Source organism: Pogona vitticeps, chromosome 2, assembly GCF_051106095.1.
Source record: "Pogona vitticeps strain Pit_001003342236 chromosome 2, PviZW2.1, whole genome shotgun sequence".
NCBI lineage: Eukaryota > Metazoa > Chordata > Lepidosauria > Squamata > Agamidae > Pogona > Pogona vitticeps.
In genome coordinates, this window is record NC_135784.1 from 39290136 (window position 1) to 39314085 (window position 23950).

A 23950-nucleotide genomic window follows, 5' to 3' on the forward strand; every position below is an offset into this window, starting at 1 on the left:
CATACATATTAAATCCTCAGCAATTAAATCATCCTCTCTGCATTGTTAATTATATAAAAACACAATGCCTTGACATTGTTGCTTCTGTCTGTCTATCTGATTTGTGTTAAAACAATGTGCAGTAAACAGAATGCGGTACCATTAAAGATACATTCCATATATTCACACCATTCTGTATTTTTTCCATGATGAGTAAAAAGCAATTTTTCAAGGTGAGTACAAAGAAACTGTACTTATCCTTTTTTATTTTTTTCTACTTTGAACAAGCACAGAAACAAAACAAATCAAAACAACTTTCAAATACATTGTGGATCAGATACACAACAAGAAGAACATAGCTATTCAGGACTGTAGTCCATTACTCAAAGGAAAAAAAAAGACTTTAGAGAGGGACTCTGCCGACATTGATGTAGGCAAAGATGTCCCCTTACCTGTTGCCATGAACATGTGATGCACAGAAGGCAAAACTATAGTGAAGCAAGGTGGGGTCAATCATTGCTCCATTTTCTGCTCGCTCAAGCAAATCACTGAGGTAGCAGAGATGCCTGTGACAGCCTCTGACTCCGTTACGTGCGCAATATTCATCTAGCACAAACACCTGGCCAGGACTGAACCAGCCCTGAATGGAAATAGAGAGAATTGATTTCAAATACAATTAAAAGAATAGCTAGACAACAAGGACAATAAAAAAGACAGATATTTAAGACAAATGCAAAATATATAACCTTGTAGTAGGTTAAATAAATTAATACACATCCCAATCCAACATGGAAAACACAGGGCTACATCTAACATCATATTCATGTCTTCTCACAGCCCCAAATATATATACAAAAATTCTGGTCAAAAGGGTTCCGCAACCCTCCAGAGCAGACTGTGGGCTGTGGAAATATCAAAGTGGAGGAAGAATCTTCTCTTCTTGGTGGCTGCCGAGGCACTGGATAGAAAAAATTCAATGTCACCACATATAGCATAAGAACTTGCATAGCTTTCATTATGAATTTCTCTTACTAAAACTCCTATTAAAGGTAAGCAAAATATACATATTCTCCCCTTCCACAGGTATTCACATGGTACTATTAGAGCATAAACAAGTGTATAGGTCATTCAAACACCCATGAACCAAAGTAGTCATTTGCAATCCATACATTCAGAGGGATGGTAGCCATTCTGGTTACTGCTAATATGAACTGTACAACTGATTCTCCATGGCAGGATATGAGTTGGAGAATAACATCCCCCCCACCGCAATTAGTACCTGAAGTTCTCAACCAATGGAGCAAAAGGTACTTTGCTTTTGAAGTGCTATGTCACTTACATTGCCTGGTTAGACGGCATCATTGCTGAATGTAGCAACATCTCATGCAGCCCATACATTTAGTGATGCTTACAGGACACCAAGGGAAATCAAAGAGGAAATTTAATAGGGTACTCATAGTGTACAGAATAACTTCTACAGAGATGCTTCACCAAAGTTTGTCCTTTGTTTTGGACTACAACAGCAATGTTGCTGGGGTAATCACTTTTCCGTGCTCTCTGGATCGCATATTTGAAAATTCCTTCCGAAACAGATTGGGCCAGGGAGCTCATGGAGAGAACCATTAGAGGAATTAGCATGCGACTGTCAATTTTATGCATGACTACCAAAGTTACATAATCTATACTTATACAAGAAACTATTATTAAGTTCCTATTGTGAGATTAGGTGGCATGTTTTTGCTTTACTCACGTGAACTGTGGATTGAAAGTTGTACCAGTAATGGTGAAGATAATAGTCATACACATGACACATATGGTTAAGGAGGCAACAACTCACTAAAACTTATGACAAATGAAACTTGTTGATCTTTAGGGTCTCCAACATCTTTTGTTGGTTTTACTGTAGCAGACTAACATGACTAACACTTCCATGAAATTGGTGAATAAGAAATCAAAGTTACTTCTTAGAATTATTTGATTGCAAATAACAGAGTAACAAGGTAAAGAAGGCATGATGATGGGAATTAGTGTATGTAACTACATGTATAGTATGTATGCCTTTGAAAGAAGCTAGGGAATGTGCACTCTGTGTAAATGGAGTTCTTCAGTCACCGAGAATAGCCATTTAACATGCTTCATTCGTATGTACAGTATGTATATGTGTTTGTGTGTTGGGGGAAGACAGATAAAACTAGGACTGAATTTCTGATTCTGCCATTGAATCACTGAACTTAAGGTCCTGCCTGAACAATGTATGTACCTTGCAAAACGGTAAAGAGCATGTGTATGTACATGTGAAGGTTCATATGACTTGAGATGGGTCCTTGAACGTATGAAGTTACAGAAGGCCAATATTTGTGATTCCAGGCTTAACCTCCAGGTATTTGTCAGCACACAGGCAGTCTGCAAGTGTGTTTGTGTCTGTGTGGGGTGTCAATGAACCACGCTAAGATGACAGTAGTAATGAAAGAAATCATAAGTAGAAAACTTAAAATAAATAAATTTAAGCTGTTCAAATTATGTAATGACCATAAAAGTCAATATTAAGACATTTGAATATGTTTGGAAAGTGATTGGTTTTCACTCAGCTAAACTTAGTGGGATAGGATTATTTTATACTAGAGCCTCTCAAGGCCACATCTCTGAGTTTGCAAGACCTGGGCAGAGCTGTTAATAATAGGACTGTTAGAGGCAACTAATTCATAGTCCTGGAAGTTACTGGATGGCACATAATAGTTTATTGTGTTTGCTTTAGCTGAATTCTCTGAACATTCTACAAGGGCAGCTGCACATGTTAACAAGTGTTATAATAGTGAAATTTCAAGGTTACATAGGCATGAATTAATAAAGCATCATTGTAAAACCATCCCAGCGTGCCAGAGCACAGAATATAATCATTGTGCCGATGTTCTCTCCTTATGAAGATAACAATGGTAATTTCTCAAGTGGATTCTCTCACACCTATTTTTAAATTCTGTACTGATCTGTACTCATCTGGCACATTCTTAAACCTTCCGTATCAATAGGAATGCTGAACAATTGATAAGATGCATTGCTATAATTCTTCAAAACTGCAAAATCTCTCATCTTTTAATTGAAAAGTTCCTGCGGCGATTAGATCAATGCCCTGCCCCTTTAGGCAACTTCTCTGCCACCCCATCTGCCACCCCAAATGCTACGTCTTTGAAATGACGCTGCTGTGAAAAGATTAAAATATATTTTCTACCACTCGGATGACACGAAATCTTTTCTGGATGCCAAAATAGCTACTGTTGAGGAGAGCTGAAGAAATATCAATTAAGAACTCCATCGAAGGGATTTGCTTATCCTTGTTGGGCCAACTCCAGAACAGATTGAAAAGGGATTAAAATAATGAGGGGCAGAATCAAAGGCATGGGAAACAGACATCACTGCTTTCATTATTCAAACCGCCAGAAAGCGCATGTGTGAAAATGAAGATGCTGATTGAGAATAACGCAGAAGGTGGGCTGTCATAAGAGTCCTCTGATAGCGGCTTCTTTTCTCCATTTCCCTTTGAAAGAGCGAGCGAAATTTGGCTTTTTAGTGAAGACTGAGTACAATCTCTCTCTCCCCACTCCCCGGCCATAATTAAGATATATCAGGAGGTTTTTACTTTTCAAAAATATTTCAGCAAGGTAGATGGCAAGGAAATAAAATAAATAACATACTGTTTTCTAGAATTAAGATTTCAAGAAAACAAAATACAATGGCTAAAAACTATAGATAAGAGCAAGTTACACAGTTATATGTTATATGTTACACAGATACATGTAATATGTAAAAGCTATCTTTAACATATGTTATATATTACACAGATACATGTAATATGTAAAAGCTATCTTTAACATATAACATGTAACTTTTATATAGAATATTGTGTTGGCATCACTATATTTGAAAAAAAAACCCAGTGAGCCACATCTGCAACAACAAAAAAATCCATCAGCTTTCTTTTACTTTATTCATGGATGCAGTTTCATTTCTTAAACCTTCATGTTTAGTTTACTAACATTGCTTTATCTTTGTTTCTTCAAAACCAGAGAACAAAATTTGATTTCTGATGTAGGAAGGGCTATGCTGTGTAACAGAATTGGCTGGCTGAACCTTCAGTGGAATGTTTTTTCAATAGAACTGCTCCAGAACTAGAGTTAATAATTACAGTGAAACACCTACAGAACATAATATAATATGTCTTATTTGCTAACTGGCCTCAAATATCAAGTCGGCACTGTTAAAGGACATAACAGAATAGAAAAGGGAAAGGAAAAGACAAAAGATCCAACAGAAGGTTGTTGCACATGCAAGCAGGTTAGTTAACTAAAGTCTTACTTTATTGTTGGTTTGACCCCTTTGGTCAATCAACTACCACAAGCTAGCAAATTAAAAAGTACATATACAAATACAGTGATGCATTGCAAGACGAATGCCTTGTGCAACAAAAAACTCACAAGATGAAAGTGTTTTGCAATTTTTTAGTGACTCACAAGACAAATTTTCCTATGGCCATGCTTCGCAAGATGAATTTTTTTCAATGCATTCCCATGGGAAATGCATCAGAATGCATTCCTATGGGAAAATTCGCAAGACAAAATTTTTGCAGTATGAAATGACTCGCGGAATGAATTATTTTCGTCTTGCGAGGCATCACTGTACATATATTCATGAAATGGTGGATTAAAAACAAAGCACAGATTAAAACGCACATACAATTTCCAAAAGAGAGAGACCATATGGGTCTTTACATGATTTTTCCTGAACTGATTAACTAAAGTCTCTTAACCATATATCATTTGTGTTCTATCTTTCCAAATCTGTGACATTCCCTAGTCGCTTTTTCCTTGCTCTTTTCTGCAAAACACTTCTTCTAAGATTGTTTTTTACCTGCCTAACTTTTCCATTCACAAATCATGACTGAGTTAGCCTTTATGATCATAGATTTCAGAAATTTCATGACAAAACATAACGGTAGCATTGAAGCACAGCTTGGAGATGAATGGCCAAAATCCTGTTGCTTAGCATGGTAAATCACATAGGAATAGGCACACTGAATCAACGTGCATTTGGTAAGTTAACGCCTCCATAAATTCCATTGATTCAAATTGGCCTACTCTAACTGCAACTTACTATACTAAGTTATATGTATAGTATGACTGAAGTAGGCCCATTTGAACCAGTGGAACTTATGGAGGAGCTGACTAACCAAATTCTTACTGATTCAATTGACTTATTCTAGTGTGATTTACTCCAGAAGTACAAGTTGGATTTTGAAGGGGCAGAGGAACTAGAGACCAAATTGCCAACATACGCTGTGTTATGGAGAAAGCCAGAGTTCCAGAAAAACATCTACTTCTGCTTCATTGACTATGCAAAAGCCTTTGACTGTGTGGATCACAACAAACTATGGCAACTATGGGAGTGTCTGACCACATATCTACCGCCTGAGAAATCTATATGTGGGACAGGAAGCAACAGTTAGAACTGGATATGGAACAACTGATTGGTTCAAAATTGGGAAAGGAGTACGACAAGGCTGTATATTGTCCCCCGGCTTATTTAACTTATATGCAGAATACATCATGCGAAAGGCTGGACTGGAGGAATCCTAAAACGGAATTAAGATTGCCGGATGAAATATCAACAACCTCATATATGCAGATGAAACCACTCTGATGGCAGAAAGTGAGGAGGCATTAAAGAAGCTATTAATGAGGGTGAAAGAGGAGAGCGCAAAAACTGGTCTGAAGCTCAACATCAAAATAATATCATGGCCACCAGACCCATCACCTTCTGGCAAATAGAAGGGAAAGATATGGAAGCTGTGAGAGATTTTACTTTCTTGGGCTCCATGAGCACTGCAGATGGAGACAGCAGCCACCAAATTAAAAGACACCTGCTTCTTGGGAGGAAAGCGATGACAAACCTAAACAGCATCTTAAAAAGCAGAGACATCACCTTGCTGACAAAGGTCTGCATAGTCAAAGCTATGGTTTTTCCAGTAGAGATGTATGGAAGTGAGAGCTGGACCATAAAGAAGGATGACCGCCGAAGAATTGATGCTTTTGAATTGTGGTGCTGGAGGAGACTCTTGAGAGTCCCCTGGACTGCAAGGAGAACAAACCTATCCATTTTGAAGGAAACCAACCTTGAGTGCTCACTGGAAGGACAGATCCTGAAGCTAAGGCTCCAATACTTTGGCCATCTCATGAGAAGAGAAGATTCCCTGGAAAAGCCCCTGATGTTGGGAAAGTGTGAAGGCAAGAAGAGAAGGGGATCACAGAGGATGAGATGGGTGGACAGTGTCATCGAAGCTACCAGAATGAATTTGACCCAACTCTGGGAGGCAGTGGAAGACAGGAGGGCCTGGCGTGCTCTGGTCCATGGTGTCATGAAGAGTTGGACATGACTTAATGACTAAACAGCAACAAGTTTGTTTTACAACACTAAGCAACACTATTTTTGCTAACATTTTGGGTAAATGAAATCCAAAGCAGTCAGCTTCAGTTGAAGTAAGAACGAGGCATTACTAGAAAACTGAAGGATAGGTTTTTCCATACTTTTTAAAAAGAATAATATTTAAAGTGTGAGACAAATAAAAATCAAAATTCTGAATTCAACTTTCCAGAATTATTTCCTAGGCACTATCAAAAAAGTAGTCATATATCACTCCCAAGATTCAGCCTTCCAGCATTTCTTCTTGAAAGTTTTCCTATTTTAAAACATGCAGAATGATTTGGATGAATTTGACCTGATGTATTTGATGAACCTGACCTGATGTTTTGATAAAATTTGCACCCTAGCTCCAGTTTTCAGTGCAGCTAATTTTTTTGTAATACAAAACCTTATTTCAGTCAAATTCTGCCATTTCGCCTCTGTCAGCTTTAACAAAGATAGTAGTAATCTCAGTAGCTTCTGGGTGCGTTAGTCATCACATGTCAAATCTTCAGGACAGAAAGGCACCAATCATAGCTAAATAAGAAGAGAGCAAGTGAAAATGATGGACAGAACAGGGCAGTCTTTTCGAAAAGATCATTTGCAGAAATGAACTCAGAAGAGCCCATGGGTATGAAAACTGTGGCAGGCAGCTTCAGTACATGGTGCCAGCAACACCCCTGCTTCTTATTCCAAATGCTTCTCCCCGCCAAGAAGCGTCGCCTCTGTCTTCTCTGTGATGAGTCATTTTCTTTGTTTTCATACAGCATTCTGCCTTAGTCAAACTAGGAAATCAAGTGAAGCTATTCAGTACAGGCTCAAGAAAGAGCAAGAATGTTCCCTTTAAGGACATCACTCAATCTTCTTGAGATGCCTTTTGGATCGGTTATAAAGTGAACAAGATTTGCCATAAGAAAAGTTGTAGAGACACAATCTACAACTGAGTCTATGTTATATTCATTCTTAACTCAGAGGGCCATGCCCCTCTTTTAGACTTAGTTCAGCTTCTGTGAGATATTTTTAATTGCTCCACCAGTATCAATTTTTTTGCTAAAGGTTGAGTCACATAGATTCCCTGACAACATGTGAGTCAATTTACTCTCATGTACAAAGAAAAAGTAATCTAGTGTCTTTCAGCATAGATTGGTATATGTTTAGTATCACTATACATACATCTTATTTGTGGAATGAAAAATCTTCCTGAGTAAAACACTCTGAAACCTAGTACTGTATATACAAAATTTACTGCTATAATTAATATACAATTCACTCTTCTTTCTTTCCACCCTTCTATCCTGTTGCAATCTCCAGATGAAATGTAGAAATAATAATAATAAACCTTGCTTCCCCATACCAATGATTTTATGCATTGGCTGGAATCCTACAGTGGGGTCTCTACTTAAGAACGTCCCTACTTAAGAACAATCCAACTTAAGAACAACTCCATTTGCTAAATTTTGCTTCTACTTGAGAACAGAAATCCAAGATAAGAACAGGGAAAAAAACCTTTCCTGCTCTTTTTTTAACCTTAGGTCATCTTAGGTTAAAAAAAATTCTCCCCCTAGTGGTAGAGTACGTATTAACCAGCTTTGCATTAGTTCCTATGGGAACTAATGCTTCAATGTATGAATGCATCTCTACATAACAAAAAAACAGCCAGAACGGATTAATTGGTTTTCAGTCCATTCCTATGGGAACTTTTGCTTCAACTTAAGAAAGTTTCAATTTAAGAACACCATTCCAAAACGGATTAAGTTCTTAAGTAGAGGTTCCACTGTAGTTTCTATGGACGGAAAAGAGCAGATACGGATTAAATGGTTTTCAATGCATTCCTATGGGAAATGCAGATTCAACATAAGAACTTTTCAACTTGAGAACCACCTTCCAATACGGATTAAGTTCTTAAGTAGAGACTCCACTGTACTTATATTTACATAAGGTATGTGATATTTGCTGCTACTAAACATGGCAATTCAATCACATATAGGACTGTATTGTGATTGTGCAGCCAGGTGTTTGACCAGACACCCTGCTTGATAGCTTGTTAGGTAATGGTAAATATTCCCCTTGACATTTAGTCCGGTCGTGTCCGACTCTAGGGCGTGGTGCTCATCCCCATCCCCAAGCTGTAGAGCCAGCATTTGTTCATGGACAGTTTCTGTGGTCATGTGGCCAGCACGACTAGACATAGAATGCCGTTTCCTTCACATAGAGGTGGTCCTATTTATTTACTCACATTTTTACATGCTTTTGAACTGCTAGGTTGGCAGGACCTCGGACAAGTGACAGAAGCTCCTCCGTTCGATCTTACAACTGCTTGGTCTTCTGATCTTGTAGCACAGAGGCTTCTGCAGTTTAACCTGCAGCACCACCACATCCCCATACCTCGTTAATTAACCACAATTAGCTGCAGCAATATATGCAAATCTTATGTGAAAACCAGCAAGATTCTAGCTATTGTGTTTAAGACACATTGCTTTAATCTAATTCACTTTAACAGTAAACTATAAACCTGTCTCTATACTCAGTGAGTTATATGGTTGTGGAGACAGACGTTGGGATTTCAATTCCCCACTGTGCCTCCAGTGAATAAAGCCAGCCTATGTCTCCTTGGGAAAGCTGCACAGTCCCAGTATGTCCCCTGAAGGAGGGGATGTTAAACCACTTCTGAGTGCTCGCTACCTAGAAAACTCTGAAAAGAGTCGCTGTAAGTCAGAATGGATGTGACAACACAAAATTATTACATTATAAACTATACATATAAGTATATAAATAGAATGCATATATAAATAGAAAAATAGAAAATAGAAAATAAAAGTCAGCTGAAGCCACAACAAGAAAAGCAGCCAGGCATTATAGACATCTAGTTTCACCAAGTATATTTCACATGAATGAGTGGGCACATCTGCTTTTCAATGAAAAGCATGTTTGCATGTATGACTACGAGTATATGTTACATGCATGTGCACCACTCCTTTGCCTGCTGTTAAATACTTATATCTATTAACTACTGTATGAAACAGAGTTTGGAAACCCCATTTATTTATTCATTCATTTATTTATTTGGACTACAGCTACCAGAATCATCCAGCCAGAAGGGCTGCTCAGGACAGGACATTTTGGAGATCACTCATTCATGGGGTCACCATAAGTCAGAAACAACTTGACAGCATGTAACAAGTTGGGAAACACTTAGTAGCAAGTGCCTGTTTCTCTCACTGGATAGCTAGATAGTATGCTGTACATCCTTTTCCCACTCATGGATAATTGTGTACAGTGGTGCCTCGCTTAGCGATTGCCTCGTTTAATGATTTATTCACTTAGCAATGAGGTTTTTGGAGCGATCTTGCACTCTGTTTAGTGATGTTTCCAATGGGGGAATTTCGCATAGCGATGTTCGGGATCTTGCTTCGCTTAGCGATGACAGTTTAGGTCCCCTGTTTTGCTTAGCGATGTTTTTGACAGCTCCATTTTCGCTATTTTTAAAAGGTGTTAAATTGTTTTAAAAGAGTTTAGAGTGCTTGAAATCGTTAGTGCACTTAATAAACCCTTTGTTAACCAAATATGGCTTTGTTCTGACTCTTTTTGAATGTTTGGTGATTTTTTCCCTCCCCCATTGATATGCATTGAAAAGGTTTCAATGCATTCCAATGGGGGAACTGCGTTTCACTTAGCGATGTTTCCTATGGCGATTCTCGCTTAAGGATGGCAATCCGTTCCCATTGGAACGGATTATCCGGTTTTCAATGCATCTCTATGGGAAAACGCATTTTGCTTAGCGATGTTTTCCCATAGCGATCCGATTTGTTGGAACCAATTAAAATCGTTAGGTGAGGCACCATTGTATAAGAATGACTCTCTTCCTGCAGGGAAGAGGAACAGAACAACTACTCAGTTCATATATTTCAAGGTAGAACATGGGTTGGAGTTTATAATGAAGAATCTATAGAATATGCTAGATTTAGCAGCCTATTGGCATGAAACTGTATAAGCAGAGATGAAGTTCTGTAGACTTAACAATGCACTTAATTCTTCACAAGTTCTGTAGGAATCCATCATATAGATCTGATTTATTCTGTCTTAAATATCAAGGTTGTTGATGAGCCACCTTCTGCTCACTTACCATTCACAAAGGGACACCAATCAAGGAAAAAAAAATCCCAGAAGCTGTCTCCTTTTTTTTGTCAATTAACCACTTCTCATCCAAACACAAATCAATTGTCAGGGATACTTTTTCCAAAAGTATGAACGATAGTGAGCACAAGAGGATATCCTGTAGACTATCCTGACTGTTGCCATTGGTGTTCTCAGCATTCAGGCTGCCCTCTGCTATGCAAAGCTTGGTATCCTTTTTCCTACTGGCAACAAAGGCATGATATCATGCAGCAATATCAGAAAATTTCCTGGCATTTTGAATCATGGATACAGAAGCACAATACCCTACATTTATAAAACATTTTTTAAAAAGATTTAAATTCCTGGCTTTTTAAAGTGGAAGATTATGTATACAAACACTACACATAAATTCCAACAGAAACTTCCCTGATGTAGAATTAACCAGCACTAGAGGATCCCTGAAGATGAACACATGCTCAGTCTTATGGTTGTTGGGAGAGGACAGAACAGTTTGGATGTGGCTGTGAGATGCTGTTGGTTTGCAAGATCTGAGCAGAGCTGTTAATGATAGGGCATTCTGGAGGTCATTAATTGATGAGTGCTATAGTCACCACTCACAACACATCAGAAGTTAATTGATGGTGCATAACATCTTTGATTTTTTTTTTCTTAATTACTAGGCAATTGTATAATGACAAAACGGATGGAATGGTTGAAACTATGATAGAATATAGGGACCAAACAGTAATTTCAGTTAAAACATTTGCTCTCTAGTCTTTTTAAAGTATCTTTAAAAATATTTTTTGCAACAGAATCCTTTCCCCAGCACTATTGCCTTGTTGGCCAGGAAAGTTTTCCTCATGAGAATCAGCTAATTGAGTCCTGGTTGACAATTTCAAGATGTCAGATTACCTTAGCCCTGGAACTTATTTTGCCTTTGAAGATTTGTGTCATGAACCTGGTCTCAGAAATCCTGAGACAATGTTCTCTGAAAGCATTCAGGGCACACACACACAAAAGCACACAACTGCTCTATGCTTTTGTAATGTACAAATGCTTTAAATGTGCCTTACAAAATTGTATGCTAATTTCCTGAAGATACATGGCAAAATGTACCTTTTGGAGGACTGTCACTCCATTGCTTTCTTTAAAGCAAGCCTGATTGCTGTTGTTTTTTGACCCTTCAAATAAAACTTGTATTTTAACTATTTCTGTAACCTTTCATTGCTCTCCAAACAACTCCCTTTCTAGCCTACAAAGCTGCAACAATGTGTCTACTTTGGAATGCTTTTGCTACTAAGCCTGTTCCATACATGCTCAGTCTTCTAACAAAATGGTTGTTTTTTCCTTTTGAAATGCCTTTTTTGAGGATCAGTATTTCAGCTCCTGCAGCCTGGATTCTTTCCAAATAAAAACGTGGGTGAGGCCAACCATTCTCTTTCAAGATAAGTGAGCTAAGCAATTTGCACGAGCTATTTTAAATCAGGGAATGTTCCCGGTTACTGGTATCTACACAGGTAAAGAGTTTTAACTTGAAAAAATAATAACTTGAAATCTCTTTGCCCAATCATCCCCAAATTTGGCACTGTGAAGGAGCATACTGTCTACTAAAGGTGTGCCAGTTTTGGTGCTTCTCTGAAGGCTAGTTTAAAACTTATATTTTTTTTCTTTTGGTTGCCTCAAGTTTTAAAATTACCTTGTTGGCTTGCTCTGCTGCACAATAACACAGCTGTATTACTACGCAGCTATAGTCACCAGTAGTAGATGGGATATCACATATCTGCTTGAAGCTACACAGCCACAGAGACTGTATTTATCAAAATCCTAACAGGAATATGCAGATTGGAAAAGAAAACAATGGCCCACAGACTAGAAATTTTCAACAAAAATTTTGCGGTTTTAAAAAAAGAGATGTCAAGTGTACAGTAGCTATATAGCTATTAGATTAATTTCTTATTCCAAGCAAATGATGCTCAAGATGTTTCAATAATATATATGGAGTAAGAAATGCCATATATTCAAGCAGGACTCAGAGAGAGATAAAAGAGGCAGTTACAGGTCATATTGCAAATATACATTGGATTCTAGAGGAAGAGGAAGATTTCAACAAAATAAATGATAGGTTTTAATTTAAAAAATCAAAGCAGGACTGTTGTTGGTAGGATCTTTTGGAGGTCATCAAGACATGGGCTTGTCACATTTTGGAAGTGAATTGACAGCACATAATAACTTTTAACATAAATGAAAAATCTCAGATCGAACATGCAAGATGTAAAGATGAGTGGCAGGAAATCACTTGTGCTTACTTTCCAATAGGCAGATCAATCTTAAACCAAAGGAGGAAGGATAACATTAGTGCTAAAGCTTTCTACCCACTATCCTTTAAATTTTTCCAATCAAACATTGCTACCCTCTTTGTGCCCTCTTTCATGGTAATCCCACATGAAACTGCATGTCCTGTTCTATGTGGCAAACTGAAACTCTGCAGAAAGAGATCTTAATCAGGAAACAGCACAATAAAAAGGTAATTTCCCAATCCCATGGATAATACTGGAGGAAAAAACCACCTACATATGTCAGTGGAGTTCGGGAAAATTTGGCTCTGAACTTAATAGTGTTACACAGAATACAGAATTTACTAAAAGTAACTATGAATTAGCTTGCACTCTAACAATGCAATTCTATGGATGTTTACTCAGAGGAAAATCACACTGTACTCAGCAGGGTAAGCTCGACAAAACTGTGTTTAGGATTGCAGCTTTAATATCACACATAATTAACATTTTAAAGATAATAATTTATATAGTGGTTTTCAACTCTGCCAAAGTATTTAGAGAGTGCTATGAATTTTTAGAAAAATAATTCAATACAGTTAAATAAAATTCTAATGCACTGTGCCAAATCCATAATTCTGCCGTGACTAGAAATAGCAAAATATAACTCTGAATCTAGTGCTATATGCATTGCACACAAAGCACATGCAGTGTTATGACAGTCTAACTAAACAATCAAGTGAAGACTTATTAAATGAATCACATCTGCAGGATTGAATTTAACCTTTGATATATTCACATTTACTAAGCAGAAACATAAAAGATCTGTAGGATGGTTCCTAACACACAAATCTAATGACCACATTTATTAATGGTACAATCAAATGACATTGCTGGACAGGATATCATGAAAGGATATGACAGACACTAGAATATGAATGTCATTCCTGTTTCTTACTTCATATACTTTGAAAGTGAGCAATATATAAATTGGAATCAAGAATGCCTATGCTGTATGGAACTGATTGTTAAGAAAGACAACACAGGATGCTTCTGAAACATAAGATCTCTCGGGGTCAAATTCAGACATGGAGTAAGCAAGCACTGCTTTTACTCATTGCAGTGGCAAAGGACACACTTTCACCAGATCAGACATTGCTGCCCAGCATTTATATTGCATAGACTAAAGAATATACTTGCCAGACAAGAATAGGAATCATTAAGTCTGTGGTCCAAAGTGAGGCGCTGAAGCATCTCAAAGAGTGCAGCGTGGTCAAAGTTACAGGGATTGGAAGAGATAAATTCATCCATGCCATGCTTTTGAGCTCTATCTGCATCTGTTCATTTATACATATAAAGAAAGAAACAATTTAGAGAAACACATTGCATTGCATTAGTTGCATCAAATACACACTGTGAAGCACTGAGAACTAAGCTGCTTCCTAGCATTTAGCTGCATTTTAGGCTCATAAGCTTCCAAGTATATTCCTTAGCTTCCATTGTCAACTTGCAACACTTATTGATTAGCCTTTTGACTCTAGGCCAAAGGTAGTAGAATCAGCATCTTCTCTTCTGCTTCTTAGGAAGTCTTTTTTTTTTCTGTTGTTACAAAACAACAAAAAAAGGCCCAGTAACTTTTCCTCTTACTAAAACAAACGGACAACCTAAAGCAACTAACTTGAAAAGAATTATTAGCATCTTGTCAAGCTAATAATCATGTCCCTATTTATTTGCTTCTAAAGAATTACTGATGAATAGATTCTGTCATTCTAAGGAAATATGTATTGCCTTAAATTTACTAAGTTTGACTAAACATGAATCCTTTGAGATTCTTTTGGATCCCCAAAGCATCTACAGTACTTTTCTGTTCAACCTGTAGTTAGGGGCATAGATTGTTTTGTCATCTTGTTTGTTTACTGAAGATTTTAAATAGTTCCTGAAACCAGAAAAATAAGAATGACCCTCTAAACACTGGAGGGGAAATTAAACATAGGCAAAACTACACATTTGGTATCATTTATGGATACTACTAACATTTCCAACAGATGACTAGATTGTTTCTTTTCTGAAGAACTGATTCAAGAAGCAGCCTGAACCTGCTCATTCTATTCTTATTCATGCCTACTCAGAAGTAAGTCTCATCTCATTCTATGAGATTTACTTCAAACAAAATGGACTAGCATTGCAATCTTAAAATCTTCAGGATGTTCACTTGTTTCATTTGACATAATGTTCTGGAGGGTAAACTAATTACTATCCAAATGAATTAATTAAAAATGCACCTATGTTGCAGGAAGCTAACACTGTGTGGGGCTTGGCTACAAAAGGCAATCTTGATACAGATGTTTTGTTCAGAAAGCCTGAATTAAAATACACTTTCCTCTCAAATTGTTTTTTTCCCCATTGACTCATTTTTCTTTTACATGAGGCCTTGCCCAAATCCTTAACAAATAAAGCACTAAAGGCAGGATTTAATTCCCACCTTGTTTACAGCTTCCTAGGGTCTTAAGAGAATTACCAAAGCTGAAGGGCACATAAAATGACCTAGAGTTTCTTGAGGATGATTTTTACTTCAAAAGCACACACAAAATAAGTCTGTCTTTGAAAAATAGCAACAGAAGCAGGGATTTCTCTTAAAGCTTTCTGAATTAGGAAGCACGGTACAAACAGCTTTGTCAATGCCTTGATCATACATTCAGGACTTAAAAGAGCCTTTAAAAAGAAGACCAAAAAAAGAGAAGCAACTTTGTATTACATTATTATTAACTTAAAAGATGCTGGTTTTCTTCTACATGCAAAGTAAAACATGAATTGCAAGGAAAAAAATGGGCAAATGATGTATGCAGTGTCTTGATTCTATATATTTTGAAATAAAACTTGCAGACTGATCCTATATATATATATATATATATATTTGAGAAGGCTCCACAAAGTCAGGGGAATTTACTCTGAAGTAAGCATGCACATAAACGCAGTCCGACAACAGCTCATGCCTTCCGTTATTTTATGGTACCATTTAACATATTTTGTTCAATATGAGCATATTTTAAACATACTTTGTTCAATATCTACTTTCTCACATTTAAAAAACAACTTAGGTCTAACTTCCTAGCTTTGCATGCATAATGTAGTCTTAAGACTTAGCATTATTGATTCAGTTTTACTTGGATGGATACTGCCAACAGCTCAGTTCAGAGACTCATATTATCCACTTGTGAATCAGGCCATATATCTTGGATAGAAGCCTATCTAGTTCCTGCTGATCCTCACAAAATGAAACAGTTTTCAGTCATAATAACCTGGTTTAACACAATTGTGGTTCAGGCTGCGCAGCCATTTCTCTTCATGCACAAGATCTCTAGCACAGAGCAGCCTAACCTAGGGTTATAATCTGAAACATACTCTGAACCACTGATCAGAAGGTTTCTATTTGCTTTGACAGGTGATAGTCCATGGGCATTAATTGATTTGATTAATGCATCAGCCAAGAATCTCCCCATTCATCTGTTTTCAGCTAATTTCAGGTTTTATAGCATATCAAAAAACTGAATAACTTTGTAGTTTCAACAGGTTATGTCTAGTTTGTTTCAGGATTTAAACAATCAATTTTTGTGTCAAATTTTCTGCAATAGATTGCAAGTTCACATATTGGTTGAAGTCCTTCATTTGTCGGTTCTGCTGAAATATTTCAAGATATATATTTTTTCAGTTATGAACCATGGTTTCTTGTCAGTCCGAATGTTCTAAAAATGGAGCCAGAGTAAACTGACTAGAGTTAAAAGGGACCCTCATGCTCTACAAGTGGGTAGAATTCAAACTTCATAAGGATCATGTTCTTGAACTCTGCTTCCATCTTAATTGTTTAGATTCTTCTGTGGTTATTAACATTAATGAACAGTCCTATTTTTAAAATGAAAACAGCTTATATCAGCTATCATCAGGTCTTAGTTGAAGTGGCAGCTTTGACTTTGAGTGTGGGTGGAAACACATGATCGGAGCTTTGTTTAGGATCAATATATAACACAAATCTCTGAGGAATCTTATGCTTTATGCAAAGATAAAGAATAAGGCATCTGATGTCTGTGTGGATTTAGACCAGTCCTGAACAGCTGCACTGAGAATGAGCAGCCAGAAACAACTTAGTTGCTCTGGAATCACTGGTTCCAACCTCTATGGAGAAGAGCCAGCAGAAGGAGGCAGCAAGACATAATATGTCGAGGCACAACTAGCAATTTTGGCTTTCACTGCCACATTGGCATGCTGTGGGGGAATCTGAATGACTGATTGCTTTCCCATATTTTATAGGGACTCAGTGACATAAAATACTAGCCACCAAATTGATTTTCTTCATGTAGACAGAAATCCTCTTCCTGGTGCCTAGTTAGTAATGTGTAGAATCTCTCCTCTAGGAGTAGACATCCTGTCCCCTTTCAATCTAGAGAGTGATATGATTTCTTTTCAAAATCCCAATACAATGTGTGGCCATCTAGACAAACTCTGATTCTCTATGTTCTCTGTACTTCTATGTTCCTCCTGCTGCCTTGAACCCATTGAACTCGGATGTGAAGTTCTCTTGGAATCACTTGTCAGAAGCTACCCCGTCCCAGGCTTAGTGGCATGTTCCTGACTACATGAGCCAGTTCTACACATCAGATTCATTCACAAAATATATTGTTAAACTGATATTCATCTTAATGGGACTACAGTACCACGATGTGGGGGGGGGGAAGGTAATCTCACTATGTGATGGGGCAGTGTTTCTACAACTACAGTGCAGGTTTATGGAATGCACTGGGACTCCCATAAGGTTTCCTATCTAGCTCCCAGGTTTTAGAATTCTCTGTCAGTGGTCCCCAACCTTGGGCCTCCAGATGTTATTGGACTACAACTCCCAGAAGCCTTCATCACCACCTCTGCTGGCCAGGATTTCTGGGAGTTGAAGCCCAAGAACATCTGGGGGCCCAAGGTTGGGGACCACTGCTCTAAGTCACCCATGTTTTACATATGCTGATCAGTCCCATGCTAGCATCTCAGCAGTATACAGGACCACCACCAGGCTTAGGGAAGGCTTGTGTTCATGTATATCTGCAATTAAGTAGGCACCGCTTCCATATGGAGCCTGCATACATAACCATTGTGAATTCATTTATTGAGGGAGAGCAAATTTTCGCAAATACGTATATCACAGGAGGCCTACATGGCGAATCCATGCAGAAGTGAAATAAGCCTGGTCTCATATGTTTTCTTCTTCAGCTTATTGGGAAAGTTAACCAGCTGCACCTATGTCCCTGCTTAACAATGACCTTCAGAAAAGATGCATGTGAATCATGCTAAGTGCTTTGAGATACTGTGGTACCTTCCAGAAAAGAATAATTTAGTGGGTTCGTGGTTAGAATACCATCCTCTAGAAAACCAGACACAGAAGACACACAGACTATAGAACTTAATCTGAGGCTTTAGCCTTAAACTTTAAATCAAATAGCATTCAATGCCTGTTAGCTATAGGTAAGAGAGCAGTTTTTAAGGACAATGTTAAGAATTGTCCTTTTAGATTGTAATATAAACCAATGGGGACAAGAGGACAAGCAAATGGTAGTGTGGCATAAAAACTAAACATAATTTTGAACAGGAGATGGGTTTGAGAAGTAATTGTGCTGCAGACTAGACACCCAAACATTCAGAATGCAACTCTTCGGAATACCTAGCGTCTATGTTGGAGGCTAAAATATTAATTAGTAGCATACATTGATTGGCAATGCTAATTTTTCTCACCAAGCTGTTTTATGGTTTTTGACTGGCTTCCATTTTTAGCAAGTGTTGATTTGGCTAGGGCAGAAACATGCACTTTCACTAAAACATTTTCTCTCTAGGAAAAGCAAAGCATGGTATCTAAACCTACTGTCCCTTGTTACCTTCCCTCCTGTTCTAATTTAAATTACATATGGAGATAATGGTTTCAGTGAAATTTCTGCCAATTATGCTACAATATAAATATTCTCTATAGTCTGAAAAATATTTTAACCAATTAACAGAACTAGGTAGGTTTTCATGCCATAATAAATATATAAAGATAAATATCAGACATTTTAGATTGTCATTGGTCACAAAATACTTGGGTGTTTCTAAACTCTTGAAACATGATTGATCATAAATATCAATCACAATATACACTTTTACAGATATATACAGCTCCTTTCCAATGGGTATCTGCTTGGCTTATTTAAAATTCATTCAAAATGCAAACTGAGACCCTCCAGAAGAATATCTGATTAGGTAAATGTGGTTGCCACTAAAAAGAGAGATCAGAATTCCTACATGTTTCCTCTGCCACTGAGTATCGCCTTTGCATTGCAAATGGTTCATAGCTTCATTCTTAGGTATCTCTAAGTAGATTTGGAAGGAACCTGACCTGCGAGGTTCATTGGACAATTCTAACCTTGAACCAGTAGTGTCACCAAGTACAAAGCATGCTCTTGTGTAACATGGTATTATTTAATCTTTCTAATTTTATTATTTAATCTACCAGCATGAATTTGACCAAACTCTGGGAGGCAGTGGAAGACAGGAGGGCCTGGCGTGCTCTGGTCCATGGGGTCACAAAAAGTCGGACCCGACTTAACGACTAAACAACAACAACAATTATTTAAGAGATAACACCATAAACCTCATATAAGCCTTTGTGAAAATCAGGTTTGTATCAGGAAGATTGTTTACTGAAAAACAAAAGACCTAAGTTTACACTTTCCCACTTTTGGTTTTTCATTTATTTATTTATTTATTTTGGTGTCTATGGACAAAGGCAGACAAAAATGTCTAATATCTTTCTCTTCCTATTTCTCTTCTTATTTTTTTTCTCCACTTCACATTCCGAAGGAGTCTCGTAACTGAACATAAAAGATTCCTATTACAGAAGGCTACACATGTTCACTTGATCTAAAACCTTGTTTTGTTTATTTCACAAGGAAAATAATTTTGCTTTAGCTTGGAAGGCAAATGAGCATCTGAGTACATTTTTTAGAACAGATTTGTTTATTTAAAAAAATAAAAGTAAAAAAAAAACCCCTAAACCCTAACCACCACCATCGCCATCCAATTGTAAATTAAAAGGTGACTTTGTATTTTATTCATCTGGAAAATGTATGCTTGTCATATCTGCTTGATGTTACAAGAATGAAGTTATGGTTTGGACAGTAACAAACAATGACACTAGTCAACCTCATCAGTAGACATAAAATAAAGGAATGACAATGATTGATGGCAGCTACTCAGATATAGATATTTCTAGAAGATTCTTTATTAGCATAGTCAGACTAACATGCTAAGTTTTTCCACTGTTCTTAACTGTTCTTTAGTTCTCCACAATAGTGGATAAAAGGGCAAAAGTGACTGGAGGCTATAAAAAGCACCGTTATACATACAGTTGAGTGCATTGAAGAAGTGCTGTATTTTTTTCAAAGTCTTATGGGTTTAGGTGCAATCCTATATCCACTTGTCTGGGAGTGGACTCAGTGGGACTTACTTCTGAGTAGACATGTGTAGGATTGTACTGTTAAATTGAGTAAGTACATGCAGTGTAAGCATCACTGCAAAAGCATGTTTCAGATTTTCAAGAGGTGGAGGGAAAACCACTCTCAGAAACATAAATCAAACCATGGCTTCTTTGATGATCTTGGTGTTCGGTATATAAAGTCTAATTATAAGAGTGACACTGTCTTTCTTGCTGTTTTACTGTGTACTATATTCTTTTCTCTGATTTAAAACCAACCTGAATACGTAGGAGTATGGTGTCCATAACAACACTCACCCCTTTATCAGCATTATTTTGGTTTATTTTAATAAAACTAACTATGTGTTGTAGCGTTTTAGTACCTATAGCAGAAACAAACATATTCCTTTTACTTTGTTTTAATGGTTTCTCTTTGATACCGCACTGGACCTTAAACCGTTTAAATTAAAAAGAGAATACTATTAGCAGGCAATGCTTTCATGGTATCTAATAGACGAAGCGGTCCATCCAATAAATACATTTTAGAAACATAAAAATGTGCCACTTACCACATTTTTAAATATTTTGAATTAACTAATTAGAGGGAGACTTTTTTTGCATTGCTGTTAAAAGGCCAAAACAATGTTTTACAGTATATTTACATTTCAAAAATATGTGAAAACTGAATTTGTATTTTAATACTGCATTCCTGTAATGTAGCATCTGCAAGTTGACAATACAAGAAAACATAGCAGTGTTGTCATGAGATAAATATAGACCGAAGCAACTAAAAGCACACACATTGTTGAAAATAAAACAACTAAGAGAATAGGAATGCATTCTAATGCGAGAGACATATAATGCTGTCAGACCAGAATTCGTTCAGTCTTTCTTTTCCTTTTTTTTAAAAAAAGAGGCAACATACAGATTTTCTGCTAAAAACTCTGTTCTATTGCAAATCGGATCCCCTTCAGAGTTCCCCATCGATTTTAAAAGAAAAAAAGAACCTCGAAAGGAAAAAAAAATGAATTAAAGAAGAAAATAATAAAATAAAGTAATTGCTAGAAGTGGTGAAGAAATTCTGCCTGGTATCCACAATATGCTTATGGGGGGGGGGAGGAAAAAAAAAGAAAGGAAAGAAGGAAGGAAGGATACAGGAGTATCGTCACATGGTCAGGAGGGATGAAAAAACCTGCTCCATCTCATTATTGCATTCAGAATACTCCAGATACATATTTGCCAGCTCTCGTGACCAGTAATCGTTTCAATTCCCTCTTAAGTAAAGGTGCACTCACCATTTGTTTGAGGAACAGCTTTTTGGACATGAATAAAGGATTAGTACAGCATCTTGTTTAAGAATTAAACATGGCGGGGAAAAACCTATTTTATTAGAAAACATTTATCTTGTCTTTCTTTTTAAAGTCAGTTATGATATCAGGGGAAAATAAACAAAAAATGGTTGTAAAGACCATAGATGTCTTACTTTTTAAAAGTTTTGTTCTGCTATGAAAGAGTTTAATCTGAGATTGCATGCTAGAGCATTCATTTTTAATGGATTCTGTGGCCCTGGTGGTGGTTGAGATTGTGGGAGAGAGGAGAAGGTGAGAATGGGATAAAGGAAGAAACCCTATTGTATCTAAGCTATTTTCTGCTATCCTGAGGTCTATATGTAAAGACACAAATATTAAGAAAACACAAATAACTATCAAAATTATCACCACCCTAAAACCCATTTTGGCTTTTGGAAACAGCTGGCAGTCGCTAACCAATAAGGATTCATTCTTGCACCCCGCTCCCCCCAGGGAAATGCTTATTATTGTTCTTGTTAATTTTCCACCTTTAACATACTGCACCTTCTCTCATCAAGCTTACTACCCTACCTTTCTATTCTTTGAAGTGTCCAGGGTTGACACCATTCTGCTGGTGCACTACACCATGCTAATCATTGGAACGGGAAAAAACAGAAACAAAAGAATGGTAGATTGGCAAAGTGCAGAATGATCCGTTGTCAGGCATTAAAGCAGTCAACTAGATATTATTTCCACGGAAAACAAAAGAAAGGTAATAGTTACGGTCTCATTGTGATGTTAATTCATATTTACAACCTTGGGATGGAAAAAAAAAAGGAAATGTTAATGGTTGGCTTTTACTAAGAGGATCAGTTGATGCCAATATGAACGCCAGGGAGAGAAGGCAATTATGCAAACATCACATGCATCCTAATTTCAGCATGGAAACTTACATTTCAAACCTAAATTCAGGAAAATAATATGGATTTTTTTTTTACTACAAAGTCTAAACATGAGAAAGATTTAATAGGAGGGGAAAAAAGCACATTGCATATGTCAGATAATCTATTTTGATTATCTGAGCTGTGCTAGCTATAGGGAAGCACTTACCCTTGAGTCCAGCTAGAAGTTAGCAGGGTAAGAAGGAACAAACCAGAATAACATAAAGACTAGCAACAAGGCTCAGGAAAGCAGACAGGAGTTCTAACCTAGCAGCTAAGAGTACTTGGGTTCAAGCAAAGAATGAAAATAAAATAAAATGCAAATTAAGAAAAAAACTTAAAAAGAATACGAACAAACAACAACACTTAACAGCTGAAAATTTCTTATGAAGCTTAATAAACCTAGCCATATAAACATATATTAAATATATTAAAGGGTGAAACAAAGGATCACACAATTTCTCAAAAAGAACAGCCATATCTTTTGCACGTGATGTGACTAACATCAATTAAACGTAACAGGTATTAGAAATAAAAATGGAATAGGAAAAAAAGAAAACAAAAGCACAGGCGATATGTGAAACAATTACTGAACAATCTTTCATGTTTAAAAGAACTTTTAAAAAAGAAAAAAATATGAAAGCTCTCTGTGTATGTGTGTAGATGTGTTGTGTGTATCTGTGAACGCATACATATTGGCTACTGTGCCAGTAATAAAACTGAACAGTTCAAAACTGATACCCTCAGAAAAGTAGCCATTTAATGAAGCTTAATATATTGCCAAAGGGTGTTGTACGTTATTTTGGGATACAGAATAAAGATTTTTTTTAATGGATTTTGTTTTCCATTTACTGAAAAGCCTAAACAGCAGGAAAATTCTTGATTACATACGGAGCAATCCTATGTTCCTTTACTTGGGAGTAAGCTCCACTAAACACTGTGAGGCTAACTTCCAAATAAACATGCACAACATTGTTTGGTTATTTTGTTCTTTCCATAATAACAGAACCCAGAAAAACAAAGTATCACTCCTCAGCAAAAATGCACGGTAGAACTTAACTAATATCGTGAATAGCAGGATCTATTGTTTTCTGTATTGTATTAATGTAGTAATACACTCATTTTTTAAAAATAAAAATAAAAGCTATGTGTTTCATTCAAAGTTGGAAACCAAGTATCAAATGGAAAGTCAGGAGTTCCATAAAGTTTACATTTACTAAGACAAATTAGGTGGGAAACAAATGAATTCAGTATCATTTCCAAGTTTCCTAACTATAAAATGTGCTGTTCTTAAGTTTCTCTTTTACAGACAGCTTTATCATAAGATACAGTGTGCTTTTCTCTCCTTCCCTGGTTGCTAACACATAGCAGTTCTGCCATCGTTAGGCAATGCATGTCATCTATGAAAATTCAGAA

General features: G+C 36.9%; 1 protein-coding gene across 35 annotated transcripts in view; it reads right to left on the reverse strand.

Annotated features, from left to right (window-relative positions):
* Window positions 1-23950, reverse strand: part of CADPS (calcium dependent secretion activator) — a 400801-nt gene that overhangs the window by 146039 nt on the left and 230812 nt on the right. For all 35 annotated transcript variants that reach the window (XM_072989350.2, XM_072989349.2, XM_072989351.2 and 32 more), the window contains exons 12-13: window positions 14019-14155; window positions 432-619 (exon numbers count right to left, since the gene is read on the reverse strand). In XM_072989350.2, coding sequence (XP_072845451.2) covers window positions 432-619; window positions 14019-14155 — 325 coding nt within the window. The remainder of the gene's footprint in view (window positions 1-431; window positions 620-14018; window positions 14156-23950) is intronic.